Source organism: Oryx dammah, unplaced genomic scaffold (genome assembly GCF_014754425.2).
Source record: "Oryx dammah isolate SB20612 unplaced genomic scaffold, SCBI_Odam_1.1 HiC_scaffold_28, whole genome shotgun sequence".
Taxonomy (NCBI): domain Eukaryota; kingdom Metazoa; phylum Chordata; class Mammalia; order Artiodactyla; family Bovidae; genus Oryx; species Oryx dammah.
This window is the reverse complement of record NW_024070212.1, coordinates 90,003,306-90,026,487: the sequence shown is the minus strand read 5'-3', so window position 1 is coordinate 90,026,487 and position 23,182 is coordinate 90,003,306. Positions and strand designations below refer to the sequence as shown.

The following is a 23,182-nucleotide window of genomic DNA, read 5'->3' as shown; positions in this document are numbered from 1 at the left end:
CTATCAATTTCTGGACCTTTGTTACACCCTTCTAATTACTTTAGCTTTGTGGTATGTTTCACTAACTGGTAGGATATATCCTCTTAAGTTATTCTTCTTTTGCAAGATGTTCTTGTCTATTAAATGGAATATTCAAGTACCAAATATGATTCGTGTACCCTGTACAAACTCAGTAAGATTGGATGATGATACCACCCCTCATATCATATTGACTGGAACTGTATCACGTGGCCTTCATAGCCGCAGCTGAGACTGAAAAAGAGACTGTTAAACTGGACTCTTTGCAGCCTCAAACTGTCTGACTTATGTTGGCAAGGAAGAGGCAAGGCATCATGAATACAGTATAAACAACTAACAGTGAATCAATGAATGTAAGAGCCCAATTAATGGTAATTATTGCTTCACTTAATAGTGAAGGACAGGGGAGCCTGGAGTGCTGCAGTTCATGGGGTCGCAAAGAATTGGACACGGCTTAGCGAGTGAACAAGTTACTTCACTAAAAACAAGCAGAAAACTGCTTGCAGTTAGTTCCCTTTGTCATCTTGAACCTCTCCTTCTACATTACGGACTTTTTCTTTCTGATTTCCTTTATTGCTTCCTCTTTTCTCCATTAGACTGCTAATGTTTGTGCTCTGCAGAGCTTTGTCACATTTTATGTATTTGGCCAGGGTAATCTTACTCATCTTAAGGCTTGCCATGCTGATGACTGCCAAACTTGCACCTCTGGCCTAGGTCTCTGAAGAGAGTGGGATCAGGGGCTAGAGAAAAATTTACAAAGACTGTGATGGTGTGGAGGGCCTTCTGAGTACCTGACTTAAGTTACTCCATTGGACTTTTAGATATACCACAGGTTTACCAGACCCAGATTAGAAAGCAATATAGGGAAGTGTAAACAAAGACCCTGGGTTCTGGGCCCTCCTGTGCAGCTGGGTGATCTTTAGCAAGTCATTTTCTAAACTGGGATCTCACTTTGCCCTTATCTAGGAAGTGTGGTGGTTGGCCTATGTCAGAGTTTCTTCAAACAAACACTGTTGTCCTTTCGGGCAAGATAATTCTTCATCATTTGAAACTGTCCTGTGAGTTTTACAAAGCTGAGCATCTCAGGCCCTCAGACACTAAATGCCAGTAGCACCTCCCATTGTGATGACCGAAAATGCCCTCACATATTTACAAATAGCTCTTAGTTGAGACCTACTAAGCTCAAGATGATCTTTAAAAATCTCCCCTAGTTTTGAAGTTTTGTGAATTCCTAGAACACATTCAAGTGTTTCAACTGTTTGGTCAGAGTATCCACAAATAATTGTAGACTGTATATTGTATATAGTCACTACTATATATAATTCTCAGAGGCAGTGGTGGGCACGACTGGTATCAGACTGTCTGGAAGAAAAAAAGGGATAGTAGTAATTGACCTACAGGTACACTCAACATACAGACACCCAGATTCTAATATACCTTCACCTGTCCCTTCTGCCCTTGGTGCCCCCAGGTGGGCCCCAGTTGAGAATCACTGTGTGTGATGATGAGAATATGCCATGTGAAGACGGTGGAGTCAGAATAAACAACAGGCATATGAAGTAACATTCTTCTTCAGTGCAATGGCTTTTCTTCCAAACCTCCCGTATTTATTTTATTCATATACCAAGTAACTGGGACTACAAATTTAGAAACCACCCTTAATTCTTCTTCTTTATATCCAATTTTCAATTTTATCTCCTAAAAATCCTTTCTGCCCTTACATCTCTCTCTCTAAATTTCAAAATCTTTTTGAATTTAGAGCAGTTCTGTGGTCTGTTAACTTTGTCTCCCTGACTTTGGCATCCCCTATCATTCCAACCTCCACACTTAAGTCAGAGAAATAAGGCTTAAAAAAAAAATCTACTCAGGTCACCTCCTTGCCAAAGGAAACCCTTCCCTCAGTGCTTTTAAACTACCTTTCGATAAAGACATTTCTTTACGTGACCCCAAAGGTTCTCTGTGACCTGGTACCTGCCTGCCCTGCTGCTCCTCTTATTTACCTTCCGTCCAGTGTCGGCCACTCACAATTTCTCAAAGATGTGTTCTTTCATACCTCTACACCTTTGCATATGCTGTTCTGTTTTCCTTGAATGGCTTTTTTCTCTTGTCTTAGAGTCAGTATGGTGTGGTAATTAACACAGACTCTGGAGCTAAACTGCCTGTGTTAAAATTCCAGCTTTGCCACTTAAACTACCTGCATGACCTTGGGCAAGTTAATCTCTCTGTGTCTTTCCTTATCTGTAAAATGGGATTAATAATAGCTATTTAATAAATGAAGTGTGAAGTGAAAGTCATTATTTTATTTTATAATAATCTATATGGAATTCTCCATGCCAGAATACTGGAGTGAGTAGCCATTCCCTTCTCCAGGGCATCTTCCCAACCCAGGGATCAAACCCAGATTACCCGCATTTCAGGCGGATTCTTTACCAGCTGAGCCACCAGAGAAGCCCAAATAAACAGATAAGCAACTAGGATATACTGTATAGCACAGGGAATTCTAGCCATTATTTTATAATAACCTAAAATAAGCCTCTTATCCTTCTCCATCAGAGGGCAGACAGAATGAAAATCAATTTCACAGAAGACTAACCAATCTGATCACATGGACCACAGCCTTGTCTAACTCAGTGAAACTATGAGTCATGCCGTGTAGGGCCACCCAAGATGGACAGCTCATGGTGGAGAGTTCTGACAAAATGTCGTCCACTGGAGAAGGGAATGGCAAACCACTTCAGTATTCCTGCCTTGAGAACCCCATGAACAGTATGAAAAGGCAAAAAGATAGGACACTGAGAGATGAACTCTCCAGGACTAAGAAGCTAGGTAGGTGCCAAATATGCTACTGGAGATCAGTGGAGAAGTAACTCCAGAAAGAATGGAGAGATGGAGCCAAACCAAAAACAACACCCAGTTGTGAATGTGACTGGTGATGGAAGTAAAGTCCGATGCTGTAAAGAGCAACATTGCATAGGAACCTGGAATGTTAGGTCCATGAATCAAGGCAAATTGGAAGTGGGTCAAATAGGAGATGTCAAGAGTGAACATCAACATTTTAGGAATCAGCAAACTAAAATGGACTGGGATGGGTGAATTTAACTCAGATGACCATTATATCTACTACCGTGGGCAAGTATCCCTTAGAAGAAATGGAGTAGCCATCAGTTCAGTTCAGTTCAGTCACTCAGTCGTGTCCGACTCTTTGCGACCCCATGAATCGCAGCACGCCAGGCCTCCCTGTCCATCACCATCTCCCGGAGTTCACTCAGACTCACGTTCATCGAGTCCGTGATGCCATCCAGCCATCTCATCATCTGTCGTCCCCTTCTCCTCCTGCCCCTAATCCTTCCCAGCATCAGAGTCTTTTCCAATGAGTCAACTCTTTGCATGAGGTGGCCAAAGTACTGGAGTTTCAGCTTTAGTATCATTTCCTCCAAAGAAATCCCAGGGCTGATCTCCTTCAGAATGGACTGGTTGGATCTCCTTGCAGTCCAAGGGACTCTCAAGAGTCTTCTCCAACGCCACAGTTCAAAAGCATCAATTCTTCGGCGCTCAGCCTTCTTCACAGTCCAACTCTCACATCCATACATGACCATAGGAAAAATCATAGCCTTGACTAGATGGACCTTTGTTGGCAAAGTAATGTCTCTGCTTTTGAATATGCTATCTAGGTTGGTCATAACTTTTCTTCCAAGGAGTAAGCGTCTTTTAATTTCATGGCTGCAGTCACCATCTGCAGTGATTTTGGAGCCCCAAAAAATAAAGTCTGACACTGTTTCCACTGTTTGCCCATCTATTTCCCATGAAGTGATGGGACCAGACGCCATGATCTTCATTTTCTAAATGTTGAGCTTTAAGCCAACTGTTTCTCTTTCCTCTTTCACTTTCCTCAAGAGGCTTTTTAGTTCCTCTTCACTTTCTGCCATAAGGGTGGTGTCATCTGCATATCTGAGGTTACTGATATTTCTCCTGGCAATCTTGATTCCAGCTTGTGTTTCTTCCAGTCCAGCGTTTCTCATGATGTACTCTGCATATAAGTTAAATAAGCAGGGTGACAATATACAGCCTTGATGTACTCCTTTTACAAAACAGTCTGAAATGCAGTACTTGGATGCAAACTCAAAAATGACAGAATGATCTCTGTTTGCTTCCAAGGCAAACCATTCAATATCACAGTAATCCAAGTCTGTGCCCCGACCAGTAATGCCTAAGAAGCTGAAGTTGAATGGTTCTGTGAAGACCTACAACACCTTCTAGAACTAACACCCCAAAAAGATGTCCTTTTCATCATAGGGGAATGGAATGCACAAGTAGGAAGTCAGGAGATACCTGGAGTAACAGGCAAATTTGGCCTTGGAGTACAAAACGAAGCAGGGCAAAGGCTAATAGATTTTTGCCAAGAGAATGCACTGGTCATAGCAAACACCCTCTTCCAGCAACACAAGAGAAGACTCTACACATGTACATCACCAGATGGTCAATACCAAAATCAGACTGATTATATTCTTTGCAGCCAAAGATGGAGAAGCTCTATACAGTCAGCAAAAACAAGACCAGGAGCTGACTGTGGCTCAGCTCATGAACTCCTTATTGCCAAATTCAGACTTAAATTGAAGAAAATAGGGAAAACCACTAGATCATTCGGGTATGACCCAAATCAAATCCTTTAGGATTCTACAGTGGAAGTGACAAATAGAGTCACGGGATTAGATCCTGATAGATTGCCTGAAGAACTATGGACGAAGGTTCATGACATTGTACAGGAGGCAGGGATCGAGACCATCCCCAAGAAAAAGAAATGCAAAAAGGCAAAATGGTTGTCTGAGAAAAGAAGAGGAGCGAAAGACAAAGGAGAAAAGGAAAGATATACCCATTTGAATGCAGAGTCCTAAAGAATAGCAAGGAGAGACAAGAAAGCCTTCCTCAGTTGCCGGGGTCCAGCCCCGGTGGATCCAGGGAATTCGAACAGTGGACGGCGTCGGCGAGGAAAACTTATTTGTTTATTAATATAAGATTAGATTAAGAAACAATAGTATAGTAGGAAAATTAAGTAGAGAAAGAGGGCTGAATAACTTGGATTATGTGGAAGACCAATAAAGTTCCAGACAAGGAACTTGCACCATCTACGTAGGGCCACCGGCATCTGTTTGAATATTGGAGAGTGCCCCGCCTTGGGCTCTCTCTCTTACGGATCTTAGAAGCCGGGACAAATAAGTAGACATGATGAGCCTCCCTGCTCCAGGTGGGAATTCAGTCGAAAAAAGAAGAGAACGACATGGGGAAGCCCAGCATCGGTGCAAGACTCCAAAAACTATTTTTCAAAATCAGCTTATATACCCCAAGTTGTACATAAAGAAAAAGAGTTATGCAGGGGCAGCAGTCCTGACCCTCATTGAGACAAACAAGACTTTCTTTTTGCATACCCTCCCATATACAAGGGATCCCAGGTGGTTTACATTATCTTCTGGCCAAGAGGCTTGTTAACATTTTTATGGCTCTCTTCCTGGATAATTGTCCAGAAAACTCCTTTTCCCTAGAAGTGTTTCCTCTTTACTCTGCATCACCCTCAAAGTACAAAAAAGTTACATTCCTATAGAACAAAGGTACAGTGGGTTATAACAAAGAAGGTACTTAACTCAAAGATCTAGTGTTGCTAATATCAGGTCTACTACCTGTTTTTCTATATACCAACTATACCTAAAAATAAAAAATATGAGAATTTGGCAGCGAGTATTGGCTCAACAAATGAAACCTTTAATCGGTCCTATTCTAATGATTTTGACTCCTCGGAAGCCTCGACATTCCTAGGATGTTTTATGCTTCCTGTGCCCCCCACAGTTGGGAGGCCTCAAACAATCACATGCGCAGCTATACGAGTCCTGCAGGCAGGCTAGACAGCCATCAGGGGTTTTGGGATTGAAACACTCGTATTATGCCCAGGAGATTAATTATCTAAAAGCTCTAATTTTTTCCAGAAAAAGGTGGTGGGGGGACAGTCCCCTGTTAATGACAGAAGAGTAGGTGGAAAGCATAACATAATAAAGCAGGCAGATTCTGGTCTTGGGGGGTGGATGCTCAGGAATTTCCAGGGGGAATCCCTGAAGCCGAACATGTCCTTGCGTTTTGTCAGGCTTCCTTCCACATGACCTTGTCACGGGTGGGATTCCTCACGCTGGCTCCCGACACTCAGTGATCAGTGCAAAGAAATAGAGGAAAACAATAGAATGGGAAAGACTAGAGATCTTCAGCAATATGTGAACTGTGAACTTCCAGATGTTCAAGCTGGTTTTAGAAAAGGCAGAGGAACCAGAGATCAAATTGCCAACATCCTCTGGATCATGGAAAAAACAAGATAGTTCCAGAAAAACATCTATTTCTGCTTTATTGACTATGCCAAAGCCTTTCACTGTGTGGATCACAATAAACTATGGAAAATTCTGAAAGAGATGGGAATAGCAGACCACCTGACCTGCCTCTTGAGAAACCTATATGCAGGTCAGGAAGCAACAGTTAGAACTGGACATGGAACAACAGACTGGTTCCAAATAGGAAAAAGAGTACGTCAAGGCTGTATATTGTCCCCCGGCTTATTTAACTTCTATGCAGAGTACATCATGAGAAACGCTGGGCTGGAAGAAGCACAAGCTGGAATCAAGATTGCCAGAAGAAATATCAGTAACCTCAGATATGCAGATGACACCACCCTTATGGCAGAAAGTGAAGAGGAACTAAAAAGCCTCTTGAGGAAAGTGAAAGAGGAGAGTGAAAAAGTTGGCTTAAAGCTCAACATTCAGAAAACGAAGATCATGGCGTCTGGTCCCATCACTTCATGGGAAATAGATGGGCAAACAGTGGAAACAGTGTCAGACTTTATTTTTTGGGGCTCCAAAATCACTGCAGATGGTGACTGCAGCCATGAAATTAAAAGACGCTTACTCCTTGGAAGAAAAGTTATGACCAACCTAGATAGCATATTCAAAAGCAGAGACATTACTTTGTCCACAGAGGTCTGTCTAGTCAAGGCTATGGTTTTTCCAGTAGTCATGTATGAATGTGAGAGTTGGACTATAAAGAAAGCTGAGCCGAAGGAATTGATGCTTTGAACTGTGGCGTTGGAGAAGACTCTTGAGAGTCCCTTGGACTGCAAGGAGATCCAACCTGTCCATCCTAAAGGAAATCAGTCCTGGGTGTTCATTGGAAGGACTGATGCTGAAGCTGAAACTCCAATACTTTGGCCACCTGATGCGAAGAGCTGACTCATTTGAATAGACCCTGATGCTAGGAAAGATTGAAGGCGGGAGGAGAAGGGGATGATAGAAGAAGAGATGGCTGGATGGTATCACCAGCTCGATGGACATGAGTTTGAGTAAGCTCTGGCAGTTGGTGATGGACAGGGAAGCCTGGCATGATGCAGTCCATGGGGTCACAAAGAGTCGGATGCGACTGAACTGAAGTGAAAGTTGCTCAGTCGTGTCCGACTCTGCAACCCCATGGACTATACAGTCCTTGGAATTCTCCAGGTAGGAATACCAGAGTCAATAGCCTTTCCCTTCTCCAAGGAATCTTCCCAACCCAGGAATCAAACCCAGGTCTCCTGCGTTGCAGGAAGATTCTTTACCAGCTGAACCACAACAGAAGCCCAAGGATACTTGAGTGAGTAGCCTATCCCTTCTCCAGCAGAGTTTCCCAATCCAAGAATCAAACCGGGGTTTCCTGGATTGCAGGTGGATTCTTTACCAACTGAGCTATCAGGGAAGCCCCGTCTACTTAATAACCTCATTGCAAAGTTTGAATGAGTCAATATATGTAAAGTGGTTGGAGCAGAACCTGGCTAGTACTAAGTACTATGTAAGTGTTTGTTGTTATCAGCTACTTTATGAAATCCTTTGTCCCCGTGACCTAGTAAAGAGTCTCCTCTATTAGAAGGTCTTTCCTAGCCACCCTCTGTCCCCCAACCCTCTGTCCCCCAAATACAGAGTCAATATAATGACTCCCTTCTCTAAGCTATCCCTTTTCTTAACGTGCCCCATTAGCGCACTTCTTGTGCTTTGTAAAAGGTGTTTTTCTTTTTTAATTGGAGGATAATTACTTTACAGTATTGTGATGGAAACGTGTTCCTTTCCATGCGTGTGTCCTGGTATACTCTCCGCATCTGGAAAGACTGTGTCTTAATGTTTTTGTGGCCCCGGTAGCTGTCATGGGACTTGGCATATAGAAGGCCATGGTGTATTTCTCTGAATGACCAAATGAGCTAAAACTTTAAAAGCCTGGACTTGGCATATGAAACCCTTTCTCTTCTGTTCTGTCTGAGGTGCCATCTCACCTTATCTCTTATAGCTCCCCTTTAACAGGAATGCATTCCAGCCATGCCTCACTTCTTGCTCTTCTTTTTCTAAGTTCCTCTCATTCATGTCTCCAGGGCTTTGACGTGATGCTGATCCCCTTTCCTGCATCTTTTACAGAGTGAATTCCTACTCATTTGTCAACCCACTCAAGTGAATCTTAGATTATAAGCTTCATAAATACAGGGGCCTTGGACATTTTATTTAGCTCTCTACCCTTGGACCTAAGACAGTGTTCAGCACATATTAAGTGGTTAGTAAATACTTGTTAAAAAAGTGAATGCTGAAATGCTTTCTGGGGACTTAATCTTTCCCTCTTTGATATTCTCTTAGCACTTGGTTCAAATATCTGTTTTAGCACTTACCTTACTGTATTGTAATTGCCTGATTACCTGTAGTTTCCCCAGTCTATCATGAACTATTAGGACTGGGACTGCAGTATCTTACTGTGTTCTGATTCTGCTCTAAGCCCTAACACAGGGCCTCTACATTGTATGTAAAAATTCATTGAGTAAACAATAATCATCATTATTTGGGGATGTTCTTGCTGGGTCTGGATAGTAAGCTACTCCACAAATGCTATTGTGAAACAGCTTTATACTCAGTTCTATGCTAGGTACTCTAAAGAACATAAGAAAATTTTAAGATAAAAGTATGTGAGCCTTTATGGGACTTCTTCTTAGGACATCATAAGAAATTAATAAGTAATGATACAAAATCATATGTGCTCCATTACAAAATTGTTGTTTAGACAATAAGGGTCAAGAGTTAGGAGAGAGCTCAGTGTCTGTTTTAGGAGTTAGAGTCTTAAATAGATGGAAAGATTTGGCTAGCTAGAGGGAAGTTAGTGATATCTACCCATTCAGTCAGTTGTACCTACTATTCCCTTTCCTTTATGCATGCACACATGCTTACCTTCCTGTGTGCACAGTACAAATTAAAAACAAGTTAAATTTGAATTCTAGAGAGTTAGCTAGATCCACGTTTTGCCAAGTGACTCTCCCCACACACCACCATTATGTTTTAATGCTAAGAATTTGCTGAATGTTCAAGCCTCAATCTCCTTATCAGTAACATCAGAAATAGTATCTCACCTGCAGGGTTGTTATGAGGGCTAAATAAATAAATGCATGTTGAAAGGGCTAAGCATTGTGCCTGGCACAAAATAAAAACTAATAAGTAGTTCTCTCTTTTCTTATATGGAAAAAAAAAGAGGCTGTGTAGTAAAGCTAGAGCTGAGAATGATGGTGGTGATGGTGATGATAATAGTAATGATTACGGCTTACATTTATTGAGCCTGTTTCTATGGGCCAGGCATTGAGCTAAGTGCTTTACACATAATAACTCTAAATGCTAATAATAGCACTGTGAAATGGATGCTTTTATCATTTATATTTTACAGATTAAAAAAATCTAAGGCACAGAGAGATTAAGTAGCTTGTCCAAAGTCATGAAGCTCTCAGTGGTAGAGCTGGGATTTGAACTAGACAATCTGGTTCCACAGTCTGCCTCCTATAGGGAGAACTAAAAAAAGTTGGAGGTTTCTGAATGCCAGCAAAAGAGGTATAAAAATCTTGGGATATTAGGACCATTGTACTTCTGTTATCAGCATATTAGAAGTAATTTTGCCTTAGCCTTATCACATTCAATGAAAGTGCTACTCAATAGAGCTCATGTGGTGTGTATTTGAATAGTAAAGGTTAATTTGGTTAATCTCTTCTTACTCCCTAAGGGAAAGTGATTTCTTCTGTTGGTTGCAATAGGAGATTTTTTAAATTGAAAGAGTCTGAAATATGCCTATTATTTTAGGTTCTGCATTTAAGAATGCTCTGTAAGTCTTCACTCCCCTTGTAGGATTGACTAGCCAATATTGTCCCTGCCCCCACCAGTGGAATGGTGCCCGTGTTATTGCTTATGAGTGAAGCATTTTCCCTCATTGGTTTTATCAAACCTTATATTTCAGCCATCCACAACTATAGGACCAAATGGGATTTTGGAAGCACCTTTTCTTTCTGGCAGTAACCATTCCACTACTCATAGGAGCTTTCCCATTGATAGTTCATGTCCACTTCCCTTTTTCCCTCTAAATATTTCAGATAAGAACTTGCAGTATCTATTTTGGGGCTCATATTTGGACAGAAATAGAGAAACATTCTTTGTAAGTATGTGGAATTCTTCTCTGGAACTAATTGCTGTATTTTTCTATTTTTGGTCCAATATTTCAGATCTGAAGACTACTATAGTTAGTCCTCGAAGGTAGAAATAACTGTTCAGTTACATGTGCTGATCCCCTGGAGAAGGAAATGGCAACCCACTCCAGTACTCTTGCCTAGAAAATTCCACAGATGGAGGAGCCTGGTGGGCTACAGTCCATGGGGTCACAAAGAGTTGGACATGACTAAGCAACTTCACTTCTTCTTCTTATATCTACTGTGCATTGGGGATAGAGAAATAAGAAATTGTTCTGGCCCTCAACTTGTTCATAGTCTAGTGGAGAAGACACCTTGTAGATAACTATTTGCAGAAAGCACATATGCAGTAATTGATGTCTTTGCAGATTCCATGGGGGTTTGGTTAAATGTGGTTGGAGAGAGGCAAGAAAGTCTTTGTATAGTAGTTGATTCTTTAATGTCTTTAAGAATAAACAGATGTTTATCATGTGATTCAGGCAGAGAAAGAGCATCCCAGGCAGAGGATGTCAAATACTGTGATTTGTTTAGGCAGTTTCAAATTGTTTGATGTATGTTGAGCCAATGGTGAGGCTGAAAAGGATGTCAAGAGCCAGGTCATGTAAGGCCTTTTATGCCATGCTAAAGAGCTTAAACGTCTCTAGTTTCATATGTTGAAATAATCTGATGTGGAACCCACAACCTCATTCTAGCCATGTAGAAATGCTCAGTAAAAAATCTCCAATACAAGAATTACCCTGACAGTACAGCAATTAAGACTCTATTATAGGGGCCTGGGTTTGATCCCTGGTTAGGAACTAAGATCGCACATGCCACATTGTGCGACCAAAAAAAAAAAAAAAACCCCAAGCAAAATGTCTCCAGAACAGAGCTGAGCTTGAAAAGAAAAAAGAGAAACCCTCAAGTGCCAGGAAGAGAGAGGAAATCCAAATGCAGAGCTATAAGTGGGAGCTGAAGGCATACCTTAGAGATATTTCAGGTTTGGTTCCAGACCACTGCAATAAAGTGAATTTTTTTGGTTTCCCAGTTAATATAAAAGTTATGTTTGAACTATACTGTATAATCTGTTAAGTGTACAATGGCGTTATGTTTAAAAACATGTACATACCTTTAAAAATATTTTATTGCTAAAAAATGCTAACCATCATCTGAGCCTTCAGTGAGTTGGAATCTTTTTGCTGGGTCTTGCCTTTTGGAGGGTCTTGCCTAGATGTTGATGGTTGCTAACTGATGAGGATGGTGGTTGCTAAAGTTTAGGGTGGCTGCGGCAGTTTCTTAAAACAGTGAAGTTTGCCATATCAACTGACCCTTCCTTTCATGAATGATTCTCTATAGTGTGCAATGCTGTTTGATAGCATTTTACTCACAGTAGAACTTTCAAAATTGAAGTCAATCCTACCAGACTCTGCTGCTGCTTTATCAGCTAAGTTTATGTGATATTCTACATCCTTCCTTGTCATTTCAACAGACTTCACAGCATCTTCACCAGGAGTAGATTCCATCTCAAGAAACCTTCTTTGCTTTTCCATAAGAAGTAACTCCTTATCTATTAAAGTTTAATCATGGGATTACAGCAATTCAGTCATATCCTCAACTCCACTCATAATTCTAGTTCTCTTGCATTTTCCACCACATCTGCAGTTACTTCTTTCACTGAAGTTTAGAACCCCTCAAAGTCATTCATGAATTTTGGAATCAACTTTTTCCAAACTCCAGTTAATGTTGATATTTTGACTTAATCTCATGAATCATGAATATTCTTAATTGCATCTGGAATGGTGAATTCTTTCCAGAAGATTTTCAATTTACTTTGCACCAGAAAAATCACTATCTATGGTAGCTATAGCCTTATGAAATGTATCTCTAATGTATTTCTCTATGTATGTATCCTAGAAATATATTTCTAGGACTTGAAAGTCAAAATTACTCCTTGCAACAGAATGGATGTTGTGTTAGCAGGCATGAAAACATTAGTTTCATTGGACATCTCTGTCAGAGCTCTTGAGTGAACAGGTTCATTAGTCAATGAGTAGTGATATTTTGAAAGGAATCTTTTTTCTTAGTAATAGGTCTTGACAGTGGGCCTAAACTATTCGGTAAATCATGTTGTAAACAAGTGTGCTGTCATCTAGGCTTTGTTACATGAGCCCAGGAAGAGTAATTTGCATAATTAAGGGCCCAAGGATTTTCAAAATGACAAGTGAGCATTGGCTTCTACTTGTAGTCGCCAGCTACATTAGTCCCTGAGAGTCAACCAGTCCTTTGAAACTTTGAAGTTAGGCATTGACTTCTCCTCTCTAGCTATGCAAGTTCTAGATGTCATCTCTTCCAGTATGAGACTATTCTATCCACATTGAAAGTCTGTTGTTTAGTGTTCATTGATTATCTTAGATAGATCCTCTGGATAGCTTGCTGCAGCTTCTACCTTAGCACTTGCTGCTTTACTTTGCACTTGTATGTTATGGAAACAACTTCTTCCCCTAAACCTCATCAACCAACCTCTGCTAGCTTCAGACTTCTTCTGCAGTTTCCTCACCTCTCAGCCTTCCTAGACTTGAAGAGCATTAGGGCCTTGCTCCAGATTAGGCTTTGGCTTATGGGAATGTCGTAGTTAGTTTGATCTATGCAAACCACTAAAATGTTATCATATCAGCATTAAGTCTGTTCTGCTTTCTTATCATTTGTGTGTTCACTGGAGCAGCACTTTTAATTTCCATCAGGAACTTTCCCCTTGCATTTATGACTTGGTTAACTATTTGATGCAGAACACCTAGCTTTTGGCCTGTCTTGGTTTTCAACATATTTTCCTCACTAAGCTTAATCATTTCTAGCTTTTGACTTTAAGTGAGAGTCAAGCTACTCTTCCTTTCACTTGAACACTTAGAGGCCATTGTAGGGCTGTTAATTAACCTAATTGCAGTGTTGCGGGATCTCAGGGAATAGGGAAGCCCAAGGAGCAGACAGAAATGGGGAAATGACTGGTTGGTGGAGTACTCAAAATATTTATCAGCTAAGTTTGCTGTCTTAAATGGGCATGGTTTGTGGCACCCCCCAAAACAAGTAAAATAGTAACATCAAAGATCATTGATCACAGGTCATAATAAATATAATGGAAAAAGTTTGAAACATTGCAGGAATTATCTAAATATGACAGACACGAAGTGAGCATCTGTTGGAAAAAATAGTATCTGTAGGCTTGCTCAATGCAGGGTTACCACAAACCTTCAATTTGTTAAAAAAAAAAAAAAAAAAGGCAATATCTGCAAAGTGCAGTAAAGTGAAGTGCAATAAAACAAGGTATGCTTCTATATAGTTTTATGGAAACCAGGTACAGAGTTTGGGGGCTGGGATTTTAGGGCCAGTATGAGGATAGCAGATAAGGAGCTGGAAGTCAACATAGGGCTACCATATTTTTGAAAAATGAACTAGAAAAATTCCATCCACCAGTCTAAGGAATCAGCATGAAGATTGTATCATGTCAGGGTTTGGGTTCAAAAAAAGTTGACCCCATAATAAACTAGAACCTCACGCTTATTACTGTGTGTGTGTGTATTTAACTTCATACTATCTACAAAGCTGAAAAATTAACATAAAAACTGGTCCAGAACCAGGGAAATCCAAGGAGCTTGGCAAAGGCAAAGGTGAGATTTCCGTGTTAAGACACTTCTAAGCCTAGAGTACATAGGATTCCCATGGAAAACATTAAAAATGTACTCATGGTCAAAACTTACAGTAAAATAAATTACCAGGAGGGAGAATGAGCAGGTAGATTTAAGTAGTAGAATTTTACTCCAGGAAACATAGGTAACAGTCTGAAAGAGATCTTAAATGTGTTAAAAATATTCACAGAGGTAAAGAAAGGAATAGAAATGGTAAGGATAGGATAGTATGAAAAAAATGGGCAGATTTAGAGGGAAAAATAAACAGAATTTGTCCAGTGAAAAAGCATATTTGTTGACAAGTACATTGGATAGGTTAAAAGTAAAGTCATAGCTATGGAGAGAAATACTGAATTGAAAGCTGAAAAAAGTGAAAGTATTTATCACTCAGTCATGTCTGACTCTTTGCGACCCCATGGACTGTAGCCCGCCAAACTCCCCTGTCCATGAAATTCTCCAGGCAAGAATACTGGAGTAGCTATTCTCTTTTCCAGGGCATCTTCTCAACCCAGGGATTGAACCTGGGTCTCCTGCATTGCAGGTAGATTCTTTACCATCTAAGCTACCAGGGAAGCCCAAATTGAAAGCTGCTGCTGCTGCTGCTAAGTCACTTCAGTTGTGTCCGACTCTATGTGACCCCATAGACAGCAGTCCACTAGGCTCCTCTGTCCCTGCGATTCTCCAGGCAAGAATACTGGAGTGGGTTGCCATTTCCTTCTCCAGTGCATGAAAGTGAAAAGCGAAAGTGAAGTCGCTCAGTTGTGCCGGACTCTTAGCGACCTGAGGAAATCACTAGAATGCATCCCACAGAAATAGAAATATGGCAGAAAAGTTAAGAGACTTGAAGGACAGGCAAAGAGGCCGTATATATTTCTAACAGGAGTTTTCCATAATGTAGAGACTTGGTATAGATTTCATTGAGTATCTTAAAAATTGTGGGGACAAACACTAAAATGATAGAAATAGAATGTATAACTTCCAAGCCATGAGAGGAAAAACAAGATTAAAGAAAACTCAGGCTGTTAAATAAAAGATAAGAAAGGAAGAAAAAAGGCAAAGAGAAAGTATGTCCAGTAATCATCAGTAATGATGATAAATGCAAATGGATTAAACATGCCTATTAAAAAATAGAAATTTTCAGATTGGATGGGGAAGGAGGAGCAAAATAAAGCAGCCATAAGTTATTAAAGCATGACCCAGAAAAGTTGAAAGTGAAGGATAGAAGACATACGAATATATAATAGGCAGGAGTTCACTGAAGCAGTGTTTATAATAGGAAAAATATGAGGGGCAGAAAATGCTAAATATGCATTAGGGGAATAGATTTTAATATTCTGAGACATTGTATATAAAAATAATAGAATAATATTCAATACTATCAAAATGGATCAACTGGGTTTATACACATCAGTATGGGTAAGTCAAACTATATTGAATGAGAAGTGCAAGTTGCGTAATATGATATTTATGTCTACTTCCTACTGAAAATATCCCTTGCTGCTGCTGCTGCTGCTGCTAAGTCACTTCAGTCGTGTCCAACTCTGTGCGACCCCATAGACGGCAGCCCTCCAGGCTCCCCCGTCCCTGGGATTCTCCAGGCAAGAACACTGGAGTGGGTTGCCATTTCCTTCTCCAATGCATGAAAGTGAAAAGTGAAAGTGAAGTTGCTCAGTTGTGTCCAATCTTTGCGACCCCAGGGACTCCTACCAGGCTTCTCTGTCCATGGCATTTTCCAGGCAAAAGCTGTGGAGTGGGTCGCCATTGCTTTCTCCGAAAATATCCCTTACCTAGCTTCATTTATTTGTCTTTCATGCCATTTAACACCAATGTTATTTTATATTGTAACAGGTCATAGAAAAGTACTCTGTCTCAATTTTGGTTAGGGCTCCTAAGGACTGAAAACAAAGTGTGCGTGTGTGCATGCCAAGTCGCTTCAGTCATGTCTGACTCTTTGCAACCCCATGGACTGTAGTCTGCCGAGCTCCTATGTCCATGGGATTCTCCAGGCAAGAATACTGGAGTGGGTTGCCATGCCCTCCTCCAGGGGATCTTCCTGACCCAGGGATCGAACCCGTGTCTCTTACGTCTCCTGCACTAGCAGGTGGGTTCTTTACTACTAGTGTCACCTGGGAAGCCTTGAGAACAAAACATTAGGTATAAAGTGGTGTTCCCCAAAGTTATTCTAGACCATCTGTGCAGAACTTGTGAAGGCAGTATGTGAAGACCAGTTTTGGAATCCTGAACCTATCACCTATCTTAGGTAATAAGGAAAGTTGAAGGTAAAGAAAGGAATGAAAAGTCCTTTGGATAAAATGGGACGGCTGTGGTATTTTCTTTTGGAGAACTTGACCTCAGTTCCTGGAGTTGGTAGATAGAGACCAGACCTGTGCCTGGGAAAGTCTAAAACCAGAGGGTTTTTACTGATGCCACTGAAAGGGAAGTGGTTGCATTTGGAAGGCTGTTATGCTCAGAGTTTTTCAGGGCAAAGATGCGGGCATAGCAGAGAAAATACTGGTTAACTTAGAGTTGAAATAAAGGGGTTTGGTTCACAAAGATCCTTGGAAGGGTAATGGGACCCCTTCAGAGAATGTATGAAGCTGGTTGCCAGAAGCTGGAGACGTAGGGTGGACCTGTATGTGGCTGGCTAGAAGAGACCTTGCCAGTGCTGTGGGAATACTACAGGTCAGAGCTCAACCCTGGGAGCCTCCATGGAACCACAGAAACAGCTCATGAGACAGCTTTTGACTATCTGCCAAGTCTAGAGAGTACTGAAAACTGGTGAGCATCGCATCGCATCACAACCAGAAGTAAGGCTTTTCCTGTCTGTTACTGTTCCTCCTTTTCCCAGTTTCAAACCTGGAGGGATCAGAGACTAAAGCAAACAAGCAGCTGGGGAAGGAGGAGAAGCAAAGGTGGGGAAATAGAGAAGTCCCCAGACATCCCCTTCTCCCAGCACAGGCAGCTATGCTAGACCCTGCCCAGGGGGGTAAGTGAAGACTTTTTAGGGTTTGTTTTTATTGAATTATCACATGCATATAGAAAAGTAGACAAATCATGAGTGTACATCTTAAAGATTTTCACAGAACACATTTGTGTCACCAGTATCCAGATCAAGAAACAGGACATGTACCAGAAGCCCCTGTGCCCCTTCCCAGACCCTAACCGGCCCACCACCCCAAGGTATAATGATACAAAACAAGAAACAAAATTTTTTTGTAATTATAAAAGCAACTTTATTTTTTGTCTCCCAGTTTATTTTAAAAAATTATTAGTGGAAATAATTTTAAGTACAACAGTACAAAGACGTTCCTCATCCCTTTCACCTGGATTCCTTGTTAATATTTTACACTTAATGGAAAGATTCGTGTCAACTCTAAGATGGTAGTTTTTTCCAGAAATGGAAGGAAGGGATTAAGGGGTGAAGGGTGTAAGGAGACTTGAACTTTACAGTGTTTTATTGTTTTATATGTGAAATGGCAAAATGTAACTTTTTCATTATAAGCGGTGAGTAACTCTAACTTTTTGTGTTTGAAGTTTTAAAAATTCTTCATACAAGAGAAGGTTTGAGTTTTATAATCTAGGAAGTAGGGAGCTGTTGAAGTGTGCTTTTTATTGTTGAAATAACTATGTCTTTATGACTTCTCTGCTGTCTGTCCTCCCCTATGGATTAAGACACTTAAGTGAGCTATAGGGTTGGTTCACCTCAGCATAGTTTTTCTTTTCTTCTCCTCCTTTTTGCCTTTCAATGCTAAGTGCCCAGTGGTGTCTGACATGGTAAGATTAAAACTTGCACTTTTCCTAATAGATGTAACTCTCTTCCTGATTTGCAGTAAGCAGGGGCTGCTTTTAAGCAATTACCCATCATTTGGGGCCATCATACATACTGTGCTTTGGTTCAGGTCATAATCAATAATTCATATGTCAGTAGGAGCCCCATTAGCTCAGGTGAAGGCAGATGTCTTTCTAATGAAAATGTTCCATTTTCCAAATGACTTTTCTTTTTCCCAGAGAGTTGTGGTTATAGAAGACATAAAAAGATGGAAAACTATGTTGGAGCTTCCTGATCAAAGCAAAGAGAATCTAGTCGAAGCCTTACGAGAATTAAAGAAGAAAATACCTTCCCAAGAAGTGTTAAAGTCAACAAAGATAGGTATGTTCCTTCTGAATTTTATGAGAAGTGCTTCTGTTTTATCTCCTTCTTTCTTCTTTCCTCCCTCTCGCAAACATAGTTATCTGTATGTCAGTACTTCTCAAACTATCTTTGGTGAGAGACCATTGTTTAAAAAATTCTCCGTTGACTGTAGACTAATACTTTTATAGTATAATAAAAGTTAATAGGTAAATGAAATTAAAATATGCAGAGTACAAGCCCTATTTCTAAAAAAAATTAGATTCAACAGATGTGGAAGTACTTTGTCAGACTACTATAAAAGTTTCTAAATGCTTCAGTTTCTGTACTTACTGCATGATCAGTGGGTCATGTTTTGAATGTGCTTGATGCTGGGTGTACAAAAATGAAGAAGACATGATTGTGACCTCAAGGAATTTAGGGTTTGGTGGAGAAACCAGCAAGTAGACAAATGTAAGTAGTAAAATAGTTTAGATTAAAAATAAAAACATATGAATAATATCTGTGGTACAATTCTGATCTGTGCAAGGTGTATGCTGGCACAGAGAACAGAGTAGTCTTACATCTGGGGAACTCAGAAAAAACTCCATAGAAGAGGCAACAGGTCACTTAAATCTTGGCTTTTCTGTCTTGAATAGAAGTAACTTCCAAAGCATGGTTTGTAAAAGCAAAATGATAGCATCTTTTGCTGCTACATCACTTATTACAGCATTGGAGTTGTCTTAAGAGGTAAGTCAGGAACTACATCGAATTACCATTTTAGTACAGCACACAACTGTGAATAATATGCGAGGGAGGGCCAGCATGTGTTCCTCAAGCTGCTCCCAAGTCCCCAGGGAGTCCAGGGTAGTCATTCACAGCTGCTGTTCTTGCCCTCACCCGTGCAGCCATTGCCTTCTCTGCCTCCCCTTGACCTCTTGTTCATGAGAAGCAGGAGAGAGAGTAGCTTCAGACTGGCGCTAACAGCTGGCAAGAGCTGTGTGAAATCCCCCAGAGGTTCCCCCAAGAGTCTTGAGAGTTGCACCCCTGTAATATAAACCAGAATCTGAGAAAATTAGATGCTTAAAGAACATAAAACCCTATCGTTATAGCCAAGGAGATTCTCCCATCTGCTGCTGGATTTTCTCTTTATAGGTTGTGGTCACTAGAGGGCAATAAGACCATTCATATGAGCAGATAAGGTATTTCCACCAGTAGAGGGTACTAGTGGTTAATATTTTATGATGTGTACATGTACATATGTGTATATATATGTTCATATTTAGGCACACCACAAATACACTTACAATCAGATCTTAAATGTCAACATAATATTGACTGGAGTTATCCTACACTACAGAGCAGATGACAGTTTTAAAAATCATTTCTGTTTGTCCTTTGAGTACAGTTGCAAGTATGCTAAGTACAATTATGAGTATGCTTTCAAGAATGGGCGTGTCTGATGTTCAGAAATTTCAATTCAGGGATCATAATGAAACCACAACAAGGGGGCATGACTTAGGAGGACCTGGAAACCATCCAACATTTGAGTTTTGACCGTATCCCAGGCTTTGCCTAAACCTGAGGTTGTGTGGAATATAAAGGTTCCTCGGTTCCTTTGTAGTTACGCTAGTTGCTAGCCTGAAGATTCATTTGTATCATTGCCTGAGAATGTTTCCATTCTCCCACCTTTAGAGTCCTTCCTGTCCCTGTCCCATGAGATTTCTGAGTGCTCTGATGACGAGGAGAAGTTAGATCAAAGAGTACATGTGTTGAGAGTAGGGAAGATGTTAAAGAACGTGCCAGGCAGGGCTATGTCAGGTGAGCTGTACAGAGAGAACATGGTGCTTGCAGAGACTAAGAAGTCTGGTATATTTGAAATGTAATCAGTTAGAGAGTCTGGATCAGATGGAAAAGACTCTTTGTAAGTCATTTGAAACAGTTTGGTCTTAGGCATGGGTTTGGATTTATGGCAGGCTGACCCCCTGGGCCTCTCATAGCATCCCATGACAGAGCAAACTGGCCCCAAACCATTGCCTGGCCTCTGTCTACAGGCTGCAGGCACTGCAGTGGGTTGCACAGTGGGAAAAAAAGCAAAAGTGTTTAGTCTTAGCTTGTGTATTAGTTACCTGTCCCTGTGTAAAAATTACCCCCAAGTTTAGCAGCTTAAGTATTTGTTGTCTCACACAGGTTTTCTGAGGGTCAAGAATCTGAGAGCTGTTTATCTGAGTGCTTCTGACTCATGGTCTCTTAAAAGGTTACAATCAAGCTGTTGGCTGGGGCTGTAGTCATCTGAAAGCTTGAGCAGGGCTTGAAGATCTGCTCCTAATAGCTCACTTACAGGATTGCTTATAGGAGGCCTCAGTTTCTCATCACCTCTTCATAGGGCTGCTCATGGCATGGTGGTTGACTTTCTCCAGAGTAAGTGATCCAAGAGAGAGTAACCAAGATGGAAACCACAGTATCTTTTATCATCTTATCTTGGAAGTGACATACCATTGCTTCTGTTATATTCTGTTGATCACACAGACCAACCTGGGTACAGCTTGGGAGACAACTACCCATGGGTTATGAATACCAAGAGATGAGGCTCACTGGGGCTGGCTATCACAGCATGTGTTTCTTCAAATTTAACCTAGATATATTCTTCCTGGACCTGCAGATTTATGTTCATTTGTAGAAGTTTTACAGTGGTTATCTCTTCAAAGAACCTCCTTTTCATTGTCTATTTCTTCATTCTGGGATTCTACAATTAGAAATAGGTTAGAGCTTTTATTTCCCATGTTCTTTAGCTCATATGTCTCCTTGTCTCTCATAAAATTGTGGGCAATTTCTTCAGAGGTATATCTTCCAAGTCACTAATTCTCTTTTCGCTTGACTCTAATTTGCTGTCTCACTCATTTATTAAGTTCTTTCTTTCTGAAACCATTTTTTTATTTTTGCAAGCTTTCTTTCTTCCCCAAATCTGTCTCTTTTAAATGTTATTTGTACACACTTGTGATTGTGCCTTTTATTTCTGCAAACATATAGTGTATAGTTCTTCTGTAGTCACCTGACTATTCTAATATTTGTTATCCTTAGGGTTTAACTCTATTGTTTATTGTTTCTGTTGACTCTCCTGGTGTTTGCCTTTCACTGTGCTTGTTGATTTTTCTTTTTCTTTTTTTGGCTATGCTATGAGGCTTGTAGGATCTTAGTTTCCCAGCCAGGGATTGAGCATAGGCCCTCAGCAACGAAAGCACAGAGGCCTAACCATTGAACTGCCAGAGAATTCCTTGCTTGTTGATTTTTAATTGTGAGCTCATTATTTTCTTTCAATATGTGGGAATTCTGTGAGGCTAAACTGGAAACATTTCTCTGTAGAGAGGATTAGCTTCTTTTTTTGTTTGTGCCAGTAGTCAAGGACCACTTCTAACCTGAAATGCTTTAGCACACCACTCAAGGATCCTAGCTCAGAATCAGAGTCCCAGCATTAGCTCTCTCATTTCACCACTGACCCAAAGCAAAGTATTTCAGTAGTGTTCCTATTAGTCAGCCCTTAGGATAACCCTATGCCTTTAGCCTCCACTTATTTTTTTTGAGATGATTTTTATCCAGAATCAAATTGTATTGCAGTGAAAGTGTAGCTTTAGTCCACTATAAAGCTTCAGATCCTAAAGATCATAAGTGGTTGTTATCAAAGGATTTTTGAATTCTTATTTGCAGTTTAGAAATACCTGTCTCTGCCATAGGGGAAGAGTGTTTGAGAAAAGCAAACCTGGAGGCAGAAAGCCCAGTTAGGAAGCTACTAAAACATCTAGATGAGAAATTAGGGTGGCCTGGAAGGAGTTGTAACCATGAGGGTAGAGAAATGTGGTTGGAATCAAGAGACATAAATGCATTAAAATCCAGCGAACCTAGAAGTTGATTGGATGTTGGGGAATGACAAGAGTGAAGGCTGAGGCCCAGATTTCTGATATGGACAAATAGGTGTATGGCAGCACTACTCATTAAGATAGGAAACAGCATGTTTGGAGGTGGGGGGAATGGTAAGTTCAATTTTGGACTCAGTGTGTTTGACATATTGTGGGACATCCAAGAGGAAATATCCAACAGAATGTTGGATATATAAGGCTAGAGCTAAGGAGGGACTATAAATATATTCTTGAGAGTCACCATCAGCATGTAGTGAGAAAGCAAGGCAATTGCCCAGGAAGAGTGTGTAGGAAAAGCAAAGAGCCAAATCCCACATCCTGAAGCACACCAACAGGCAAGAGGCTTGTGGGAGATGGGAAAGGTGTGACTGGGGAACCAGGAGAGAATGTTGCTGTGGAAAGAGAAAGAGTGCTTCTGAGAGGGGATTCGTCAGCACTGTCCATCGTTGTCAAAAGGCCAAAGAAACTAATTCTAAAATTGCGTGTTGGATTTTGCAAAGTAAGGCCATTAATGATTTTGCTAAGGACAGTTTCAAAGGCATGGTTAAGGGCAGAGGCTTGAGTGAAGAGGTAAGGAAATGAACTGTGAAAATAGACAACTCTTTCAAGAAGTTTAGTATTGAAAGAGAGAGGTGGCAATATCAGAAAGCAATGTGGGATTGAAAAAAGTTCTAATTTTAAAAATAGAGAAGCAGGTTCGTAGGGAGGACTTAATCAGGGAGAATGGATCAGACTTTGCAGGAATTGACTGTGGAAATGAGAATGCCAAGATGCCTCTTCACTGGCGCTTGCTTTCTGCCTTCACATACACTTAAATCTTCTCCTTTAATTGTCTGCCATCTTTTCCAGATACCTTGTTTCTCTTCTTCTTTATATAGTCAGATTCCTTTCAATATGATTAATAATCACAACTCCCAGTTCTGGCTCTTCCACTCTTTGATTCCATGCTGGC

General features: G+C 40.7%; 1 protein-coding gene and 1 non-coding gene across 3 annotated transcripts in view; both read left to right on the top strand.

The window, feature by feature from the left end:
* TCEANC2 (transcription elongation factor A N-terminal and central domain containing 2) overlaps nucleotides 1-23,182 on the top strand; it is a 45,591-nt gene that overhangs the window by 1,053 nt on the left and 21,356 nt on the right. For both annotated transcript variants that reach the window (XM_040231084.1, XM_040231083.1), the window contains exon 3: nucleotides 18,217-18,358. In XM_040231084.1, the coding sequence (XP_040087018.1) occupies nucleotides 18,217-18,358 (142 nt within the window). The remainder of the gene's footprint in view (nucleotides 1-18,216; nucleotides 18,359-23,182) is intronic.
* On the top strand, nucleotides 20,270-20,400 carry LOC120857133. The gene has a single exon (XR_005719603.1). It is a non-coding gene; the product is annotated as a small nucleolar RNA SNORA42/SNORA80 family (small nucleolar RNA).